The 23,856-nt window shown below is 42.6% G+C and overlaps 1 protein-coding gene and 2 long non-coding RNA genes across 3 annotated transcripts in view; all 3 read left to right on the top strand.

Moving 5' to 3' along the window:
• Positions 1-2,812: 2,812 nt before the first annotated feature.
• LOC142750851 (uncharacterized) lies at positions 2,813-7,075 on the top strand. The gene is made up of 4 exons (XR_012882616.1): positions 2,813-2,898; positions 4,339-4,444; positions 5,429-5,459; positions 6,424-7,075. It is a non-coding gene; the product is annotated as an uncharacterized LOC142750851 (long non-coding RNA).
• A 5,372-nt stretch (positions 7,076-12,447) lies between these two features.
• Positions 12,448-23,856, top strand: part of LOC142748550 (junctional adhesion molecule-like) — a 46,247-nt gene continuing 34,838 nt past the window's right edge. Inside the window, exons 1-4 of the mRNA XM_075855616.1 lie at positions 12,448-12,505; positions 13,455-13,562; positions 14,584-14,916; positions 15,664-15,711. Of these exons, the coding sequence (XP_075711731.1) occupies positions 12,448-12,505; positions 13,455-13,562; positions 14,584-14,916; positions 15,664-15,711 (547 nt within the window). The remainder of the gene's footprint in view (positions 12,506-13,454; positions 13,563-14,583; positions 14,917-15,663; positions 15,712-23,856) is intronic.
• Positions 16,503-23,270, top strand: LOC142748768 (uncharacterized). Its single transcript, XR_012882307.1, has 4 exons — positions 16,503-16,583; positions 17,401-17,503; positions 22,522-22,558; positions 23,242-23,270. It is a non-coding gene; the product is annotated as an uncharacterized LOC142748768 (long non-coding RNA).

Here is a 23,856-nt window from a genome sequence, read left to right as displayed (position 1 = left end):
ACAGTGTCCAGCTACATATGCCCCACATCCATGCCCCCAGAATAATATTTCCCCAAGAACGGTATGCCCCCAGAACTGTATGACCCCAGAACAGTATGCCCAGTACATACGCCAGCAGAACAGTATGCCCCCAGAACGGTATGCCCCCAGAACTATATGCCCCCAGAATAGTATGACCCCAGAACAGTATTCCCCCAGAACTGTATGCCCAGTACATACGCCCGCAGAACAGTATGCCCCCAGAACAGCGTGCCAATTACCCGATGTCCCCAGATTTGCATTTCTGCTTCAGTTGCCTCGATGGTGTACTTGGTCATCCTGTCATCAAAGGCAAAGTGTGAACCCGACCCGACTCATTCAGGATTCAACCTCAGTTAAAGAGGATCTGTCACTAGATCCTAAAAAGTGAGTTATTAGACTCACGTGATTGCCGCTGTGTCTGCGTGTCCAGCGGTGGTGGTTGTTTACTTCTGTGTCCTCCCGTTAGTGAGTTATTGTCCCCCATTTATTTATTAAACAATATGTAAATAAACCGCTTGCTAGCCAACTGGGTTTGGCCGCCAGCGATTCTCAATGGGCGGAGCTAGCAGAGAACCTCTGACGCTGACCTATCAGCGTAAGGCTGTTTGCTTCATTCCTAGGCCAGCGTCATTGCGTGAGTCTCATGCGATGACGCTGGTCTAGTAGTGTCTGGAGGAAACAGCCTCACGCTGATAGATCAGTGTCAGAGGCTCTCGTGATGACGGTGGCCTAGGAATGTCTGAAACAAACAGCCCCATTCTGATAGGTCAGCGTCAGAGGTTCTCTGCTAGCTCCGCCCATTGAGAATCGCTGGCGGCCAAACCCACTTGGCTAGCCAGCGTTCATTTACATATTGTTTAATAAATAAAGTAGGGGCAATATCTTACTACATTTTTTTTTACATAACCAAGACAAATGGATATTTTTCATATTTATTGAGGGACTTTTTGAAAAATCACTTGATCGTTTTAAGACATCAGCAAATTGATCAATGTATATCTTTACTGTAGTTACAAATTCTTACACGTCTTCTTAATGTGCAGTTGTATCGGCAATGGTTGAGCATGTGACCGGGTCAATAAACGGAACAGTGACGTTACCCTGCAGGTATTCTACCAGCAAAGGAGCATATACCATGTGCTGGGGACGAGGCAATTGCTCATTTTTACAGTTTTATTGTGCAAAAAAGGTCATTGAGACCAATGGAAGTGGCGTAACCTGGAGGGAATCTAACAGATATCAGTTACTGAAGAACATTAGTCAGGGGAATGTGTCCCTGACCATCACTGGGGCCACTAAAGAAGATGAAGGAACTTACTGCTGCCGTGTGGAGATCCCAGGACCATTTAATGATAAGATGGTAGATGTGACTTTGAAGATAAAAAAAGGTAAGTGTTCCCTCACATGACTGTCTTGGATACACAATATCGATAAAAACATGGCTGCTCTTACAGCTTCGACGCCACAAAAGTAGAGAACATTACTTCATAACTGGTGCTCAGTCCATAAGGGCAAAACCCTTATTACAATGCAGTTATTAAAAAGTGAGACCCTAGAAAACATGGCAATGGCCAACATAACAAACCCAACTTAATGTCATGATTGACAGTATTTTTCAAAAAGTGCAGTTGGTGGTTTCCTAATTTTCAAACTACCACTGTCTATAATACCGTCTAACGTCAGGTCCAAACCTCCACAGTGTACAGGACTCTCACAATCTACAGGACTCTCACAGTCTACAGGACTCTCACAGTCTACAGGACTCTCACAGTCTACAGGACTCTCACAATCTACAGGACTCTCACAGTCTACAGGACTCTCACAGTCTACAGGACTCTCACAGTCTACATCCTCATTATAATCAGTTCCAAATTAGAGCAGACCATGAAAAGGTGTTGCGTTCCTTATTATCAGGCACTCAATGGACCAGAATTGCTAAATTGGCCAATATTTCTTCCATCAAAATAAAGGATAATCCCTACGTTCTTGACCAGGTAGTAGAAAATACTGATGTAGCGGCATAATATGTTTGCCAGTAATTCCAAAAGATGATGTTGGTGGATGTGACAACAATATTCATGTCCATGTCCACACTTGTCCATGTTTGTGTCTGGTATTGCCACTCTGTCCCATTGATTTGGATGGGAATGAGCTGCAATACTTGGCTCAACACATGGACTAGAGTGGCAGAGTTTTACAGAAAAAAAAAAGCTCCTGAAATTCTTTAATTTCTACAAAATGTTTCTGACTTTCCTTGAAAAATATCTATTGCCCCTTGGGACATCATCCCTATTGCTTATTTCAATACACACAGTGTACATACATATGATGTTTCTATCTTTTCTACTAAGTGTGTCCTACCCAACAAGAAGCTGAGTCACCCAAAAATTACCCATAAAATATTTTAACAGGGACCACTTTAATATATTTAATTGTGACCCCAATACAAGATTTCCAATAGAGGGCACAAATCACATCAAACATCATACTTGTGCTAAGATGCAGTTACTTCTCTGGTCCCCAACACCACCATCAGGACCGACTCTACGTGTATGTGGGCACTTGGGCAATAAACTTATAGTGGGCCCCCTGTCTACCCTAGCAATAATCATGTTTACCATGATCATCATGGGCTCCCCAATCCCAGTAGATACTGACATCTAACTAGGTATGCCTGGTGCTGATGCCAGCCCTTACCACCAGTCCCCTTTATTTCTCAGTTCCCACTCATGAAATATAATAGGAATTCTTTACATAAGTTCTTTTTTTTTTTTTTCAGAAAAGGATAATGAAGCGGATCTACAAACAAACGACTACAAGCAACAAAATCTACAAACAAGTTCACCTATCCATTTGAACTTCACCATCTTAACTCAGGTTCCTCTAAAAATACTCTGACCCGGGCAGGGGCGTACATAGAAATCTTAGGGCTCCATAGCAAAAGTCAGAATTGGGCGCTGCTCCCAGTCACTACCATCCATCATCACTCTGTAGACCATACGGGTGACTACTGCACTGATCAGACACAGTCAGAGGCAAAATAAACAATTCCATTTAGTGACTCACCTATGACTGGTGTCGACCTTTTTTATTTTCTGATCCATCTTGTCTAGACCGCCATGACTACTTCTCCCGACCACGACTTCTTGTCTGCAGAGTTTACCATCCAGATGTCTTCAGCTCCTCAGTTTTGCTGCAAATCCTCACAATGTGCCCCTGAAAATAAAGTCACATGTAGCACCCCTGAATAAAAATGCCCTACAATGTGTCCCTAAAAAAATATGCCCCACACTAAATCAAAATATACTTAAAACTGTGCCACTAAATACAACTATGCCCTACATTGTGCTCCTGAATACAGAATGACCCTGAATAAAAAATATTCCCCACAATGTGCCCCCTGAATAGAAAAGATGCCCCACAATGTGCCCCCTGAATAAAAAAATATGCCCAACAATGTGCCCCTTATTAAAACTTGCCTCACACTGTGAATTAAAAGCCCCCCAATAAGTAATGGAATCACCATTACTCACCTGCCAATGATTCAACGCTGATCCCGCCATTCCCACTCACTTTCCCACTCACATTCCCACTCACCTATGCTATACATGTAACACATGTAAAGCAAGGCCTCTTCCTGCTAGGTTGCTGTGAAATGGCGCACACCGCCTGTATCACAAAGAAGGGGCCATGTGGCAGTGCAGCATCGGAAACATTTTCAATCTTAAGGAGATGGATACAACTGAATCCAGGTGCACGGTCGTCATTAATGGGGGGCAGGGGGCAAATATCCCTGGGCCCCATAGCAGTGCCCCATAGCAGTGGCATGGTTTGCCTTCATTAGAGGGCTTCTATCTATAAACAAATGTACACATTTTATATTGTGGAATGATAATTTTGTGCCCAACCTCCTGATTTAGTTCCTCTTTCACTAGCATTGTGACTTTCACTGCATATTTGCGTGGTTAAATAATAAAGGATGACTTCTAATAGCCCTTAGTCTAATTTCTTTGATTGCCTGCAGACATTTAGACATTGTTATCAGTCCTCTATAAGGGTTCGGACATTGACTTACAAGATAGCTACCTATAGGTGGCACTAGAGAGTTTTCTTCCTTCTGGAGGAGCGCTATCTTCTGCATTTCAGTTGAGATGTCACCAGATGGCAACGTGTTTCGTAAGGTATTGCAATCTGGCGGCAACAATAGAAAAGGCAAGGCATGTCAACTGTATATAACTAATTATTATTACTATTTATCCATCTTGAAATGTTGGTATTGGTTTTCATTGCATTATAAATATATTTGTTTTATTTTAGACATTGTCATCAAATTCTGAGCCGCAGAATAAGAAGAATGAGACCTATATCATTTTAATATTAGTTTTATTGGCAGTTATACTTCTTACTGTTATTTTATACAAATGTAAGTAACAAATGATCAAAATGTTTCTTCTCTTAAAGCAATCCGAATTAAAGGGGCAGGAGCATAGCTATATGGGCTGCAAAGGTAGCAGTCAGACCTTGGTCCTGGTGGCTGAGGGGGCCCAAATGCCGCACTGCGACATAAGAAGACACTGGTATTATAAATGGCCCATGTAGATGGGAGGCCAATAGCGATTTTGCGTAGGGGCCCAGGGGCTTCAAGATATGGTTCTGCCAATCAATATGCTCTTTTAGGGCATATTGATGTAATAGAGGGAGACACTCCCATTCAGGATCTTGATTAATTTCCCGTGCAGCTTCCCCTGGCAATACCTGCTGATCACAAGAGAACCCTGCAATGGGAGCCCCATGATAAGCTCATCATTCGGGGACCCTTGCAATGAAATGCGGTCGTGTAAACTGGACAGTGCCTTGAATTAAATTTGTCATAAATCAGATTGGAGGAGTCCAGTCCCCAGTGTCGCTCTATTAAAGTGACTGGGAGCTACAGAAAATTGGAGACTGAAAGGTGTTGGTTGATATTGTAAAAGGGATCTGATTTTTTCACCCGAAACAGCGGCAATCTTGCCAATGGGCTGTGCCTGGTATTGCTGCTCAGCCCTATTCAAATGAATGGACTGTGCAGCAATACCAGAGACAGTCTATAGACAACAGTGGCACTATTTCTGTCAAAATAAAAAAAAAAGCAGACCATTTTTCCTAATCTTGTACAACCCATTGAAATATATGTCTTTATGCAACGCAGTATAAGACAAAAAGCAATCAGTGGTTTGAGAATTTGTATTCAAGGATTAGATTCTTTAAGGAAGATCCCCACTGCTGACAAGGGGTAAACTCCTCCTTGGCAGGCAAGGAGCGTCAGCATCAACTTTCTGTGCACTAGGTAGCAATGTCTATTGTAAGTTTAAGTGTGTTTTTTGTTTTCTTTCTCTTTGCATTAATTATTTTTGCTGATGCTTTGTAGATAAATTCAAGAAAAAGAAACCCTCTGTTAGGTAAGTGGCCGGATACTATTACATTAAAAATAGATCATGCAATAAGGTCATATATAGGTTAAAAAACTGGTTGACCTTTTTTGAATATTCACCTGTAGTAGAATGGGTTGTCTACTTTGGACAACCCTTTTTGTTAGAAGAGTCCCCTGTTGAATATCATAGCGTATCCCTGTGATCAGTTATAATCTGTGGGAGAATCCAGCTGGAAGTGTTAAATTTCCCTACAGCGCCTCTGCAGGGGACTAGAAGGATTACATCATTTATATTAAACTCAATGGGCTATCTGTGTAATGCATGGACATGCCGGGTCCTCCAGAGCGAGAGACACTCTTTGTAGCTGCTCTCCACTCTAACTAATGTCCTGAAAACGCCCCAAAGTCCCCCAACAAAAGGAAATAATATCACTCCTGCCTCCAAGTATGGCAATCAGAATACATTTCTGGATCATTGCCCCTTCTCCAGCAATCTAGTAACTATAATTTTCAGCACAGGACGCCTCATTGTTATAGTTACATTCCTGGGTATAAATAATATATTAGACAGATCTCTCTACTCTCCATTAATATTTTTATTCATAATTATTAGGTAACCCCAAAAGCTGTCAAAATAACCCTAATTTGAATCATCTTTCTGCGTACTGCAGTTCACCTATTCCATTTATTACTATGACCTTTTACAACTCTGCTATTGCTATGTCTTTCAAGTAAACTGGTGCCCAAAATTGTATACAAAGTGCGGTCTAATTTGTATAGAGGTAGAACTATGTTTTCATCATGTGCATTTCTTTTTATGCATCCCATGATTATATATGCTTTAGCAGCAGCTACCTGGCACTTGTTCATTTTGCTGTTCACTAATATCACCCAATATTTGTTTGTAATGGTGAGATGCTATTTCAAATTTCTACATATGATTATTTTGCGTAATTTTTATTTTGTACTTACAAATATTAACTTCTTTATAGGACTGGACTAACGGCAGAGTTGAATATTTTACGCACTCCTGTGAACCAGACGGTAGAAAATGTTTATATCATAGACTAAACTATATTCGCTGAGGCCTGACACTGCCTGGAATATGCGCTTTATCTCTTCTCTCTTCATCTGGTGGCCCCATTACTAGTTAAGACCCTTCACATTATTCTGTAAGCCTGGAATATACTGGACCCAAAAATACTGTACATGGGTAAACTTTAACAGCATGGAAAATGTATTCAAGAAAGCCAGGAAACTGATGTCTCTCAGTCCAACAACCTAAAAAAGGTTCCTCCAAAATAAAAATAAATAAAAAATTAAAAAGTTATTCTCACAGTTACAACCATAGCGGAGAGGAGCCCCAATAGCCCCCCTAATCTTGAGACTTTAGGTCTTTCTGTTTGTTCACCCTTTTGATTCCGTGGAAGCAGAGGTGGAAATATAGCCCAGGGCTCCTGTGGGCATGGGGGCCCACCACCACTTTTAAACAAAAATAAAAAGTGCCTTCAACTTCCGACGAGTATCGAATTTAAATTACTGGGAAAAACCAAACCAAGATGTTACAGAATTTATGAACACTGACATTGTCTAAATTAAAGAATGACTTCTGTTACTTTTACTTTCTCATTGTAACCTCTTCTTTGTGCATCGTTATTACATTGTTTCTGCCTTTCATGTGGGGAATTATATTGTGGTCATTTTTTTGATATATTGCCCATTTTATTTCTTATTGTGCCATTGGACCGGATTATAGGGTGGGCACACAATGTATGTGCCCCAGGGCCTTTGCCACCTTGGGGACCTAGAGAGCCTCCACCACCCACCCTACCTGTCTAGGCCACTTCTTCAGATGGGGCCCAGCTTTTTCTCATTACACCCCTGGCAGTCAATATTTATATGGGTAGTTGATATACTGCTCACCTCTGGGCCCCCACAGAAATATTGGGGTCCCCTGATGGTCATTCTGCAATCCTATTCAGTCAAGCAGAGATGGCCACGCATGAGTGTGACTCTCTTTTTTTAAGTCTTTTTAAAGAAGTCACTAGCATAGCTGTCTCCTTATTACCATAAAGATGCACGGCCACTCCAACATTTGGGGATGGTGGGCCTCCACAAACCTCAATCTGGCCCTGCCAGGATTATGCCCTGCACTGGGCAATAAACAGTCTATTAGTTTTGCACATAGTGTTCCATTAACGCAAGAGACACTTAAAATGCTCATAACTTTGTCAAAAATAAAAGTTTAAAAAACAAAAAACAAACACACATTACTTATTACATTAAAGCGCCTATTAGATTAGGTAGAAGATGGGGCAGTTATAAACTGGTGATGGAGCTTCTCTAACTGAACATGGCAACAAACTGCTGAATAATTGACTAAAATACTCAAAATTTAAAGAAGATCTGTCCCCTCTCTATTTTAGTAAATTGTTGTATTGCCCACAAAATAAAAATTCTTTCTTCTTCTTAGAACTACGTTGTGCTGCATTCCTCTGTTGTTCCTCCTAGAAATGTATGAATAAATTGAAAAATTGGTCTTACCATTCCCCTTGTCAAACGCTCACTCTGCCAGCACTGATTGGACAGTATCAGCCTGTATAGAGACATACCCACAACTGGTAACACCCAGGAGGAATAACAGAGGAATGACACAAAGTAGAGTTCTAAGCAAAGATGCCTAAAGAGGCTCTGTCAGCAGATTCTCAAACCCCTATCTCCTATTGCATGTGATTGGCGCTGCAATGTAGATAACAGTAACCTTCTTTTTTTTTTTTTTTTTTAAACTTTCATTTTTGGCCAAGTTATGAGCTATTTTATATATATGCAAATAAGCTTTGAAATGGACAACTGGGCGTTTTTTTTTCCGTTATGTCCAACTGGGCGTGTATTGTGTTTTTAACTGGGCGTGTTTACGTGTATGACGCTGACCAATCAGTGACCAGTCAGCATCATACACTCCTCTCCATTCATTTACACAGCAGCGATGTGCAGCCACATACACAGAGATTAACGTTAATCAAGTGTCCTGATAATGAATACACATGACTTCCAGCTTGGACGTCATGTGTATTCAGAATCCTGACACTTCTGACTCTTGTCTGTGAGATTCCAGCAAGCCACGCGTAATCTCGCGAGATTACGGAGGTAAACAAGATTTCGTTTCCCTTGCTGGAAATCTCAAAGAAAAGAGTCAGAAGTGTCAGGATACTGAATACACATGACGTCCAGGCTGGATGGTCATGTGTATTCATTATCAGGACACTTGATTAACGTTAATCTCGGTGTATGCGGCTGCACATCGCTGCTGTGTAAATCAATGGAGATGAGTGTATGATGCTGACTGGTCACTGATTGGTCAGCGTCATACACGTAAACACGCCCAGTTAAAAACACAATACACGCCCAGTTGGACATAACGGAAAAAAAACGCCCAGTTGTCCATTTCAAAGCTCATTTGCATATATATAAAATAGCTCATAACTTGGCCAAAAATGAACGTTTTTAAAAAAACAAAACTTTACTGTTATCTACATTGCAGCGACGATCACATGCAATAGCAGATAGGGGTTTCAGAATCTGGTGACAGAGCCTCTTTAAGTATTTATTAAAACAAACATGTTAGGAGAGGTGACAGGTCCTCTGTAATGCAATAATTTCTAATTATTTTTATTTCTAAGAAATTTTACGGATTTGCAAACTGGTGCGTAGTTCATAGTCGCACCATCCTCAACCTATGACTGTCTATTCACAAATAAGTCAGTGACATTTTGTTGTTGTGTTACATAGCAGAATACAGGTCCTGTGGTATATTATGTGGTGTTACTTACGGACATGAGATTCTAGAAGTCACAAGATTCTTAAGGTCTCCCATCTGAGGCTTATGATTCATTTTGCAAACCAGACGTTTCCGCTAACTTCCTTCTGAAATTCTTAGTCGTGCTTATAAGTCACATCAGCCACAGCAAGAATTACAGAGAGTATTACACCAATCATCCTCCCCGCATGCAGTACAGGACGTGCGAGAGAAGTGTGCCCTCCTAATTAATCCGAATTTAAAAACAGTCTTACCCGGGCCTTTTTGGGTACCAAAAATGAGGAGGGAGTATCGTGGCCCCTTGAAACCAACAGATGCTATCCTCTTTAACTACCCTTTAAGAAAATTATTGAGGTTTGTTATATGTTATTTATAAGGGAATGTCAGGACATGTAGACCAAAGGGTAGGCTTCACTTTGCCAACAAGAAATGACAAAATTATTTTTACCTGCAGCCACTGCTAGGGGGAGCTCACTGCATACAAATTTATACAGCTCTTAATGAGTTCAATGGGAGCTGTATAAATCCATATACAGGAAGCTCCAACTAGTGATGGCTTAAAGGGGATCTCTGCTTTAGATAATCCCTACTTGTTATAAGGATCTATTGACAATAAGCAAATCACAAGCAGTTTACTGCTGGGGCCCCAAGGGATCGGCTGTAATCTGAGGGAAAACCTGGCAGTAAGTGCTCAATTTCCCTGCAGCGCCACCACAGGAGAAACTAATTATTACAGAGTGTCCATTCATATTAATGGGTTGTCTGTGTAATGCAGGACAGGACAAGACCTCCAAAGCAAGAGACTCTCTATGTAACGAGAGGACCCCCCCCCCCCACCCTATTAATTTAGATTTCACTAATAAAGTATGCGAAAATGGGATTTCTAAATGACAGACAAATTTAACCTGATTCGAAGTTTCCTGCCTTTGTACTGGGTTGTCAATTTTTTGGGGGTCTGCCTGGGGACTGCGATCTTTGGGGCAGGGTGGGGCCTAAATTTAGAAATTCCTCTTATTCTTTTCTTGTTGTTGAATGAAAAACCCAAGGGCATAGCTAAAGGGGATTCAGAAGTAGCAGTCGCATCTGGGCACTGAGGGGACCCAAAGGACCCTCTGCCACATAAGAAGACACCAGTATTATAAAATACACATGGTAGGTGGGGCCCTGTTACAGATTTTGCATTGGAGCCCAGATTCTTCATTACGCCTTTGCACCAGAACCGCATGCAGTGACTTATCTAGTAATTCTGCATCACATGCACTGGAAGAATATTTCTGATTAGCTGATTCGCTGCTGTACTTTTTCTTAAAGGGGTTCTCCAGGCATTTTATATTGATGGCCTATCCTTAGGATAGGCCATCAATATTGGATCGGTGAGGATCCGACCCCCGCCGATCAGCTGACTGAAGGGGCCGCGGCGTTCGTCACTGCTACCTTTTCCCAGTTTACAGGTGCAGCACCAAACATATCCGTAGTGGCTGTGCCTGGGATTACAGTTCCGGTCCCATTCAAGTGTATAGGATTGAGCTGCAATCCCAGGCTCAGCCACTATGGATGTGTACAGCGCTGTGCCTGGAAGTCACTAAAGAGGAGGCGGCAAAGAAAGTCATGTGAACATACCCTTAGACTTATTCACATGTTCACATCTGCGTTTAAGGGTCCATCAGGAACCTCCATTGCAGAACCCGTCAAAAATTCTAAACAAAATAGCGCAGCTTGCAGCGCTATTGTGTCTGGTAAAATGACGGAAACCTGACAGAAACGATTAAAGTCAATGGGTTCTGTTGGGCGTCGTTGGTGTTTATTATGCGATAGATCCAGCATTTCTGTTATTTTCTGGCGAAACAGAAATAATGACACAGATGTGAACAAAGCTTTAGGCTATGTTCACACTTGCATTACTACTTTTCCGTCAGGTTTCCCTTACTTTTTGAAGTTCAGAATAGCGTAGCTACAGCTGTGCAAAAAAAATCGATAGCTGACGTAAACATGACGGACCCATTATAAATCATTGGGAGTAAAAGAATGGATTATACCAAATCATGACGGATCATGAGATCCGTTATATCCACCATTGATCCTGTAAAAACGGAAAACCATGACGCCAGTGTGAACAGAGCCTAAATGATATTTCCTTGAGTAATTCCCAGGTGGACCTGCTCTTGGGTTTCGGATTGTTGTCTTGCTGCATAACCCAATTGATCTTGACCTTCAGATCACGGACTGATGACCGGACTATCTCTTCAAGATATTTGATAGAGAGCAGAAAAGAACCAGGGCACAAAGCTCCAAACATATAGGCCTGGCCTCAGAAAGAAAAAATAGTATCCAAGGCGAAAACCAGTGCTAACTAAAAAGAACATAAAGGGCGTGTTGCCAAAAACAAAAATAATGACCCCAAAGCCTTTTGTGATAGTGGACCGATGAGTCGAAAGTGGAACTTTTTGGAAGACACGGACCCTGTTACCCTGATGCAAAACTAACACAGATTTCGACAATAAGAAAATCATACCACACTCAAAGATGATGGTGGTGGTAGTGTGATGGGGTGAGGATCTTTGCTGCTTTAGGGTCTGGAAAACCTGCTATAAATGACGAAACCATAAATTCTGATCTCTAACAGAAAATCCTGAAGGAGAATGTTCGATCGTCTATAATATGAAACTTAAAGGGGTATTCCAGCATTCTTGCAAACTCCTCCTTGCTGCGGTTGTACAGATGAGGGGGGCGGGGGAAAATGTTCCCTATTCTAGTGGTTAGTAGGGGTCCTGGCGGATAGGTGATGAATGTTTGTAGCTGGAATATCCCTTTAAAGTGGTTGTCTGAATTGGAAAATGTTTTCTTTTTAGAACATTCCCCTGATAATAAGATGATTACAGAAAGTCCCGAGGCTGGGAACCCTAGCGATCAGCCCTGATCTGTGGGTGGATCTGGCACAAAGTGTTCAATCTCCCTATAGCTCCACCACAGGGGGAATTGAGTATTACACTGAGCTCATTGAAATTATTGAGTCATCCAAGTTATACACCGATGTGTCCGGTCCTCCAGACCAATCTTTTTAGCACCTCTGCACTCCACGACGTAACAACGCTCATGCTGATGACAGGTATTCTTGCATTGTGACGATCTATGTGCGGCACTCATTATAGTTTTAGTTTTATTACTAGGATATTTTTTAAATGTCAACTCATTTTTTCGTATGGTATTTACAGATGACATGAAAACTTGTTCTCAACTTTCCGGTGGAGGAGGAGGAGGTGAGAGAGGGTGATTAATGCGATTCTTACACGGTGCTTATTGATGATTGTTAACAATGAGAGAGAAAAATTCAGGAATTTAGGTTATTATGCCCTTTTTGCACTTTTCTTTGACATAAATTTTTCTGAATAAGCAGCAAAGGTTTACCAAAGAGCCCTACAATGAGAATTTTTTTCATTAGAACGGTTAAAGAAACACTCACGCCAAAACTGATACACTGTGTCAAACCTAGCGCAGAGCCGGAGAGAGCGGAGATCCGGCCTTACATCCACTGGCATACTTATATGACTATCATTTATGATTTTAAGGAACACTTTAGGCAAAAACAGGGATTTGCCAAATGAAGGCCTGAGGAGGAGGAGCATGACTCAAAAAACACCCAATAAAAATAATCATTGTGTCATGCCCCGCCCACTCTGCCCTTGCTCAAGATATAACAATATGTATCAGATTTGCTTTGGGGGGTTCCAGATATTCTCAGGAAATGGATTACAGGGCACCATGTAGATGCCAGGGTAGGTGAGTAGTAACGGTGAAAATAATAGGATCCATCCATATGCAGCAGGCCCCAGTGTATCTGCAGCTTGTTGCTATATATTACTATGGTCAGATGGGCGCCTGATGACAACCTGCTGATATCTGAGGAGGGTTTTCTTGGGTTGTTCAAAGTCTACAGCCCAAGAAACAGAAACAAGACCCATCATCATCTCCACAAGAATAAGTCAGTGACATTTTGTACAAAGGTTGCATTGACAATATATATATATATACACCGAGGCCGAGATCTATAGTGTGATGGCGGAGTATGCAATCTTGATTCATCACAGAACTCTATTGGTTTCTCATAGACATTTAGAAAAGTAGGTTCCCTATGGCTCTTACTCTGTGGCGACAGTGATCGAGGTGACTCACTTACCACACGAGGAGTTTCCTTTCATTTCCTTCTAGAAATACAGAACCAGGTGAATGTTTCAGAGCAAGAGACCAGCATAGTGATCAGACAAGAAATGAGACACTTGTGCATAAGACTTTGCTTATATGTCTTGCTTGCCAAAGGTAAGTTACCGGTACAGGGGCAGCCGGCAGCTACTGGGGCTCCTCATGTATAAAAGGCTATTTGTATAATTGTTGCATTTATAATTCATCTATCTATCTATCTATCTATCTATCTATCTATCTATCTATCTATCTATCTATCTATCTATCTATCTATCTATCTGTCTATCTAGCTCATATCTGTCTGTCTGTCTGTCTGTCTATCTATCTAGCTCATATCTATCTAATCTATCTATCTATCTATCTATCTATCTATCTATCTATCTATCTATCTATCTATCTATCTATCTATCTATCTATCTATCTATCTATCTATCTATCTATCTATCTATCTATCTATCTATCTATCTATCACAAGACTTTGCTTGGGCTCTTGCATACTACAATACTAGAATGCACTGGGGCAAATATTCATAACTGTTTATTTTGCTGTTGTCACTAAATCTTCTCTAGGCTGCTTTGTTTCTCCTGTAGATAAGGTAAAACTATTGCCAACCAATAATCTCTGCCCCTCCCTGCAGTGGGCTAGAGATTGCACATTGCTTGTGACATGCATGCTGCTGCATAGGGCACAGTCTGCAGCCTCTCCTGTGCCTTAGACCTGCATCTGTGACTCTCAGAGCACTGCACACAATTTGAAACAATCTCTGTAACTGTCTATGTGATCTGGCCCCACCTGTATGTGACGGCTGGGCAAAATATTATGGGACATGTAGTAATCAGAGCCACTGCCTGCGGACAATAGTGTCTACAATCAAGATGGCAGACAGAAGGATTATAAGGTGGCATGGGAAGAAGTAGAAGAACGCAGTTATAAGATGAACTAGATTATGGGGTGGTGGGAATGATTTCATGTGTCTGCTAAATGGTCTGCTTAAAGGGATTGTCTTCATTAGACAACCCCTTTAAGCCTTTTTTTTTTTTTTTTTACTAAAAGTTCTTACACTTCTTTAATTGAAATTGTTTCAAGGTAGGCCATAATTTTATGTACGAGTTCTTATATCGTCTTTTCAATTTGCAGGTCTGATGGCATCAGCAGAACATGTGACTGGATCATTGAATGGCAGAGTCATATTACCTTGCACATATTCTGGCACGACAACCACAATGTGTTGGGGACGAGGCGGTTGTCCATCTAGCAAGTGTAATTATGAGATAATTTGGACTGACGGCACGAAAGTCACCTGGAGGAAATCTGACAGATATCAGTTACTGGGGGACATTGCTCGGGGGAATGTGTCCTTGACCATCTTTGGGGTCACCGAAGAAGATGAAGGAACTTACTGCTGCCGCGTGGAGATCCCAGGATGGTCTAATGATCAAAAAATAGAGCATATAGTAAAGATATATGAGGGTGAGGAGCACATTTCAGTTAAAACATTTTATATATATATATATATATATATATATATATATATATATATATATATATAAAAGTCTACACAATTAAAGGGTCTTCTCACCACAGACAATCCCTCTAATATGGGAGCAGCCACAGCTCCTGGGTTGCCGCTACCTGATCACTTCCCTTGCAGTGGCCACTGCAGGAGAAATGTGGTATTACATGGCAATCATTAATCAGTCCCCCGCTCTTGTTAATAGAGGGGGGTCTTGAGCTGCACGCCCACCTTTTATAATATCCATGTCCTAATTGATGTGACAATCCCTTTAAGGAAGTTGTATGCATACTAACACGTTGTTGTAGTGCCCATTACCCCAAAACTAAAACCACAGCAAAACCATTGTGGTCACAGTTCTAGGACACGCTGCTACATCTGCTACTATGGAAAACCACATCTGGGTTTGGCATGAAAAAATATATTTATTTTTATGGACTGGTTTTCTCCATTAAAGGGATTCTGTCACTAGAACACTTGAATGAGGCTGAGTTGCAATACCAGACACAAACAATAGGCAAGAGTGGCGCTGTTGCTGGTAAAAAATCAGGCCCTTTTTTGTAATCTCATGAAATTCAGCAGGTCCTCCTACGAACTAAGTGCCCCATCAAGCCCCGTCTGGGGCCCACTTTTAAACATTTTAACAAATTCTCTCTTGAACTCTTGATAAAAACCCTTTTATGTGATTATTCTTATTTTATCAGCTCCAAGTCCTCCTGAACCCACTGACCAGTCCGTTCACACTATTCATGGTAAGTCAGTGATGCTAAGATGGTTATTTAGTTAGGTTAGAGCAGATACCTGATAATTTGGCATCCTGGACTCTGGCCGAAGGCCAAGGGTGAAACTTTCAGGTTATCAGGCACAGCAGCTGCAATGGGGCCCAGTGGGCTACTGGGTCACCTCTACTGTTACATGGTTTTCTTACACAAATAACCCCTTTCTGTGCCCTACATCATAGAGAGGATTCCCCTGCTCAGGAACCTTCTCTATTAGCCAGTGGAAAGCCATTGTAAAGAGCAGCTCCCACTTTGTAAGACTCCATGTATTGCATGGTTGCCGTAGAATATTTCCACCAAAACACCTGATTGTTAGCCTGTCTGCATTTTCAAAGAAGGGCTTGTCCAGACAGGACCAATGGCATACCTATCATAGAGGTGTGGCACATGAATGCTATAGTGATGTGGTGGGCACCACGGCAGCTCGGCACTAAACTACTTCCGCTGTTTGCCATGACACTGTCATAGCGACTATCTGCAGCCACCAGTAGGTGGAGATCACTGCATACTTATTTATACAGCTCCAGTTCTAGCTGTATAAATCCATGTACACTTAGCTCCCCCTAGTGGTGGCTGCATGCAGCCAGAATATAATTTGTCAAGTCAGCATTAACAGAACTATCCTATACAAATATATTATAAAATTAATCAGAACAGAATTTTGAGTTGTGCTATGGGATCATAAGGTGTTGCTGGGATTTCTTTTTACTTTCTAAAGATTTTTGAAAATGTTGCCAATATTTCTACTATTTGCTTTGTGTGTCCCAGGTCTTGAATATCCTTCTAATGGTCCAGAGACAATCTCTGCTGACCCTGTTACCTCCACCGTGAATCTAGCAAGCCAGGTACATTTTGGTAACCAAATTCAGATGATGGATTATTAAATATTCCAGATTATCAGAGAGCTATAGTAATAAATTGCAGATATTTTGTTCCTGGATGTCATTCTATTTGTTCTTATTGTTGATATGATCTATGGGTGCAATGCAAACAGCACAATAAAAATTGCACATGCACTTGTTCTGTAGAGCTGGAGTGTTGGCGCTCTGTGTACAATAACATTTCTTTCATCTGGCATCTGATAATGTAGAAAGTGTGATAATTGAGCAGATAACTGTAAAATAATTTAGCCAGAAGAACTTTTCTTTCACTGTCCCATAATGCAGCTGGGCAAGCTTCTCCTGGACATCTCAAGAATATAGTCACTTGTCTTCCAGCATCTCTGCAATGACTTCTCAAGTCCTTGAGCAAACCAGTACTATTGAGACAGGGCACATGGTACATGATGCTAAGGCCAGGGGCCCAGCACTGATCTGCTTTCCCGGCCTCCAGTCACACAGTTATAGCATTTTCCTGCAGTCGCCACTAGTGGGAGATAGCTGCATTCAGATTTTTATAAATCTATATGCAGCGAGCTCCCCCTAGTGGTGGCTGCAGGCAGACACAATTGCATCATTTAACTTAGGGTTGCCCAACCTGCAGCCTGCGACCTGATGCCAGTCTGTGCGGCAATGGGTCCAGGGAAAAATGAAGAGGTAACTGACGAAACAGAAGGGAAACCATAAAAATACAGATAGATGCGCTATAATGATATTTTCGGCTGCGTAATATTTTTCTAATATTATTTCTATATAATAACTAATATCTCTTGTGCTCTTGCAGGATATTGAAGAATCTGTAGCAGGAGTTAACACACGTCCTCATATTATCGCCAGCATTGTCATCATTACTGTTCTCTTTTCGCTGGCTGCACTATTATTTACTTGTAAGTCACTGTTAATATTATTATCATCATTACTATTATAGTTCCTTTGGTAAATTTGGAGGATCGTACAATCACTAAAAAATATGGTGAAGTTCCTTTAATCCGGCATCTGATAATCCAGCACTTGTTTCCAGCAGAGAAATGTAATATGGAATTTGTGGAATTTCAGAAAGCCAAAAGCAAAAGGTTGAGCTGTTGATAACCTGAGAATATCTGATAATCCGGCACCTATCAGGGGTCACTAATGCCGGATTAAAGGAATTTTACTAATACACATAGCATGACAGTAAACAAAAACAGATTCAGATTCACAAGAAATAGTCCACACGTCAAGTACAAATACATTGATCACTGCTCCAAGTCTAATAATGGGCAAAGTCTTTCAAGGAGTTGTAAAAAAGGAATTTCAAATACATTATTAAGGGATTCAGAGTTTATAGTGGGGTCCGCTGTTAGACCCTCATCTATTAGCCAGTCCAGAGAGCATCTACAAAGAGTCTCTTGTGCTGGAGGACCCCCATTGGACAGCCCATTGATTTTTAATGGGCACTGTGTAATTCTTCATTTCACCTGTGGTGGTGCTGCAAAAGAGATGAACAGTTGCTGCTGATTGTCACTGATCGCTAAGGATCCCATTAATGGGACACTTTGTGTTCAGCCTATCATCAGGAGATCCTTCTTACAAAAAGGGTTTGTCCAAAGCTGATATTCTATTTAAATAATATTGCACCCTGTATTTCTGAATAGCAAATCTGCCAAAGTGATACATCCACTGCTACATATATGACCAGGAAAGATTGTCACCCAGCTATGCCAAGGAAGTAATTCTAAATGACAGTACCATATGGAGAGTATGTCAATACAGGGCTTAGAGACTGTATTATAATACCGCTGAAGAAGCCAAAATAATACACACCTCCGCTGCTGCTGAACATCATAATACACACGTCAGCTGCTGCAGAGCATCATAATACACACCTCTGCTGCTGCAGAACATCATAATACACACGTCAGCTGCTGCAGAACATCATAATACACCTCCGCTGCAGAACATCATAATACACACCTCCGCTGCTCCAGAACATCATAATACACACCTCAGCTGCTGCAGAACATCATAAAACACACCGCTGTTGCAGAACATCATAAAAGAAACCACAGCTGGTGCAGAACCTCATAATACACACCTCAGCTGCTGTAGAACATTATAATACACTCCTCAGCTGCTGTAGAACATTATAATACACGCAGCTTCTGTAGAAAATTATAATACATACCTCAATTGCTGCAGAACATTATAATACACACCTCAGCTGCTGAAGAACATCATAATACCCATCTCAGCTGCTGCAGAACATCATAATACACACCTTAGCTGCTGAAGAACATCATAATATACACCTCAGCTGCTGTATACCTCCAAACTGTCGAGGATTTAGCGGAACAGTCCTGGATTCCAGGCGTCGTCCCACTGTCCCGGGCGGCCGGTGGTATGTCTCGGTGTCATGTCCCGGTGTCAACTGTATCTGCGTCCTCAGGAAGCAGATACAGTTGAACCCAATGCTGAAGCAGGGAACCGTCAGTTCCCTGCTTCAAAATTAGTACAGAGCGGAGGAGTTAAGGGAGCTCCTACACATGTCGAGGACTCCCCGGGCATAGCGCTACTTTATGCACCGAGCCCAGGGAAGCCCTTGACGTCACTGTCAATATATGGACAGTGACGTCAGGGGTTCTCTCTACTAGCAGAATCCCCGGCCAGAGCGTGGTCAATGCTCTGGCAGAGGATTTCGCTCCAGGAGTAGCCCCTGACACCACTGTCCATATATGACGTCAGGGATTCCCTCTAGAAGCGGAATCCCCGGCCAGAGCGACATCCTAGATGGAAAACCTGACACCACTGTGCACATATGGACAGTAACGTCAGGGGCTACTCCTGGAGCGGAAACACCGGCCACAGTGTCGCCGATGCTCTGGCTGAGGATTCCGCTCTTAGAGTGAACTCCAATGGCACTTTCTACAGGTGGGATAGCGCTATCTAGAAGATGTGGCTCTATCTACATGGGCACTGTGTGTGTGGTACTATCTACATGGGTACTGTGGCACTATCTATGTGGGCATTGGCCCTTTATATATGGGCACTGACACTAGGGGCAGCTAATGTGGTATTATATTGTATGGGGGCAGCTAAGGCAGCATTATACTGTATGGGGACAACTATGGGACATTATACTGTGTGGAAGCAGCTAAGGGGGCATTATACTGTATGGTGGCAGCTAAGGGGACATTATACTGTGTGGAAGCAGCTATGGGGGCATTATACTGTATGGGGGAAGCTATAGGGGCATTATACTGTATGGGGCAGCTGTGGGGGCATTATACTGTATGGGGGCTGCTATTGGGGCATTATGCTGTATGGGGGCAGCTATGGGGCATTATTCTGTATGGGAGCAGCTATGGGGCATTGTACTCTATGGGGCAGCTATGGGGGCATTATGCTGTATGGGGGCATCTGTCTGGGCATTATACGGTTTGGGGGCATCTGTGTGGGCATTAAAGTGATTGGGGGTGGTTATGGGGCAATATTCTGTATGGGGCAGCTATGGGGCATTGTAATGTATGGGGGAAGCTATGGGGGCATTATACTGCATTGGCAGTGACGTCAGGGGTTCCCCCTAGAAGTGGAATCCCCGGCCAGAGCGTTGTCCTAGAGGGAACCCCTGATGTCACTGTCCACATATGGACAGTGATGTCAGGGGCTACTCCTGCAGTGGAATCCCCGGCCACAGCGTTGCCGATGCTCCGGCTGGGGTTTCCGCTCCTAGAGTGAGCCCCAATGGCACTATCTACAGGTGGTTAGTGCTATCTGCAGGGGGGTGACGCTATCTTCAAGGGGATGTGGCTCCATCTACATGGGCATTGTGGCACTATATTGGGGCACTATCTACAGGGGACACTGTGGCACTATCTACATGGGCACTGTGTGCAGCACTATCTATATGGGTACTGTGGCACTATCTACGTGGGCACTGGCACTTTATATGTGGGCACTGGAACTAGGGGCAGCTAAGGTGGCATTATACTGTATGGGGGCAGCTAAGGCGGCATTATACTGTATGGGGACAACTATGGGGCATAATACTGTGTGGGGGCAGCTAAGGGGGCATTATACTGTATGGTGGCAGCTAAGGGGATATTATACTGTATGAGGCAGCTATGGGGCATTATTCTGTATGGGGAAGCTAGGGGGCAGTATACTGTATGGGGGCAGCTATGTGGGCATTGTACTTTATGGGGCACCTGTGTGGGCATTATGCTGTATATGGGCAGCTATGGGGGCATTATGCTGTATATGGGCAGCTATGGGGGGCATTATGCAGTAGGGATGTCACGATACCAGAATTTTGACTTCGATACCGATACTTCGTTTAGTATTGCGATTTCGATACCAATTTCGATACTTTGCCAACAGTAATAAAAATAAATAAATTTCTTCCGTTTTCTGATGTGAGGCGCGAGGTGTGATGAATTTTGAATGCGCCTCACATTAATAGTAATTAATCCCATCATGTTTCTCAGTCATAATGGGTTAATGTGTGAGGTACATGATGGGGTTAATTACTATTAATGTGAGGCACATGGAGGTTAAATTCATCATCGCACCTCGCGCCTCACATTAATAAGTGAAAGAAAGCAGTGTTTATTTCATTTTTTTACAGCGTACACATCATAAATGATACGAAAAAATTGTTGTGCGCGCCATTACTGAATGTGTATATTTTATGTATTGAGACTTATTTTAATGTTTATTGTAAAAAAGGTGAATGTGTAGTTTTTTTAATTTAACATTACTTTGTTTTTACTTATATATCAGATATGTGCCAGTACATTAGCCTGTGGACAGATAGCACACAGGCAGTTGTTAGGACATACCTCAGTATGTCCTAACAACAAGAAATATGGTAAGACAGCCCTGGGGTCTGTTAATAGACCCTGGGTTGTCTGCCCATATATGGTTTCGCCCTCGATCGCGTCACAGGAATTACCTGTGATGCGATCCAGGGGCACCCCCCCCCCCCCCCTTCTCATTTTCTCCTGAATGCTGCAGTCAGCTGTGATCGCAGCATTCAGGAGAATAGCAGCGGAGATGAGCGGTTTCTCTGATCTCCGCCGTTATAGAGCGGGGCTGCGGCTGTGTAATACAGTCATTGCCCCTCTCCTGACAGTAAGTGGGCGCACGGTCAGCATGAGGTGATGCGGCCGGCGCTCTACTAATGAGCGGCAGTTCAGGCACTGGGGACAGAACATGGGTGTGTTTTGCAGTGCGCCCGCCATGTTCTGTCTTCAGTGTTAGCGCTCATTAGTGCAGCGGCGGCCGCATCGCATCATCCTGACCCCGCGCACATGTCATGACTCAGGAGCGGGGCTGTGGCTGTATTACACAGCTGCAGCCGCGCTCTCATACATTCATGTGTTGCTATACTAAGCTGTGCGGCTGCACAGCTCAGTATCGAAATACAGGAAATAGCGGTATCGAACCGTTTAGGGATGCACAGTATCGAAACAGTATCGAAGTTTCGATGCACCGTGCATCCCTATTATGCAGTATGGGGCAGCTATGGGGCATTATGCTGTATAGGGGAATTCCTTTGGGCATTATACTGCATGGGGCAATCTGTGTGGGCTTCATATTGTATGGAGGCATCTGTGTGCACATTATACTTCATGGGGGCATCTGTGTTGGCTTTATACTGTATGGGTGCATCTATTGGGGCATTATACTGTATGGTGGCAGCTATGGGCGCTTTATACTTTACGGTGGCAGCTAGAGGGCATCATACTGTGTGGGGGGCACTATAGGACCATGATACTGTGTGGGCTGAACCATGTGTGTACGGGGATTGGGTGGGATTAGAGGCGGGGCTTGCAGGCAAAAAATGATATATATATAAATATTTTAAGGATAATGTTTATAAATACTGTACAGTACTTAACCACAACCTTGCTCCTCTTTTTTTCAGACAGACATTGTAAAAGGAAAAATAAAGACATGTCAAGGTCAGTATTAAACCAGACTAAGCTAAATACAAGACAAAATTGCAGAAAATTAGTTTGCAAGATGCTCCAGGTTATGCAGCTGCAAGTTAAGAGTTTAGTGGATGTTCCCTGTGAAACATTCTCTCTCTCTCGCCCTCTCTATCTCACCCTCTCTCTCTCTGTCTCTCTCTCCCGCCCTCTCTCTCTATCTCGCCCTCTCTCTATCTCGCACCTCTCTTTCCCTCCCTCTCTCGCCCCCTTTCTCTCTCACACTCTCTCCCTCTCTCTCTCTTTCGCCCCCTCTCTCTCTCTCTCTCTCTGTCTCTCTCTCTCTCTTTCCCTCCATCTCTCTCCCTTGCCCTTTTTATCCCTCCCTTCCCTTGCTGCTCTGGTCCAGATGCTTCTGCCTCCCCTATCACACAATGACATGGGTGTAGTAACCATAGCCTGACACAAGATGGCGGCGTCGGCTAAATACACTCTTGCCCATGGTCTGTGTGTGATATAGTAGTTCAGCCCCAATTTAACTAAATGCAATTCTCAGCCTGTGAACAAGAGTGGCGCTGTTTCTGGGAGAAAGTAGTCACGTTTTCTAAACTTATACAATCCCTTTGACTAAATATTAATGTATCGGTCACATCGTGATTTGTGCACTAATCATTATGTATATAAGCTATATTATTACATAAATGTTTATTTTTCAGGGGTATGGCCATTATATCACTGGAAGGCCTGGAAAGAACTGAGGACCAGACCGAACAAAATATATATACAATAAATTAATATTTTTATCTACATATTTCTATCTATATTTTCCTAAAACAATCCATTTGCGGACACGTTGATGATTCTTATGGGACATCTGCCCACCAGCTGCACAGGACATTTCCAGTCCTACAAAACTACCGGTCTTGGTGACTACGATGATGCAGCCGCCTCTTACTCACAGTCATGATTCGTTTATATGGGCAATGACATTGTTCTCATTGTAAAAGTCATGACTTTGTCTATGTGTTTTATCATATCTCCCAACTTTCAAGTATCGCAAAGAAGGACAACTGATGCAGCGGGCAGAGTGCGTTGCGGCAATTTTTTTCAAATTTTGAGCCACGCCTCTAAAACCACCCAATCCCTGCCCATACACACCCGGTTCAGCCCACACAGTATCATGCTCCCATAGTGCCTCCCACAGAGTATAATACCAAATTGCTGCCCCCACACACTATAATGCCCTCTAGCTGCCACCATACAGTATAATGCCCAAACAAATTCCCCCATACAGCATAATGCCCGCAAAGATGCCCCCATACAGTATAATT

Source organism: Rhinoderma darwinii, chromosome 3 (genome assembly GCF_050947455.1).
Source record: "Rhinoderma darwinii isolate aRhiDar2 chromosome 3, aRhiDar2.hap1, whole genome shotgun sequence".
Lineage (NCBI taxonomy): Eukaryota > Metazoa > Chordata > Amphibia > Anura > Rhinodermatidae > Rhinoderma > Rhinoderma darwinii.
The sequence above is the reverse complement of the archived record's forward strand: the minus strand, read 5'-3'. Positions and strand labels throughout refer to the sequence as shown.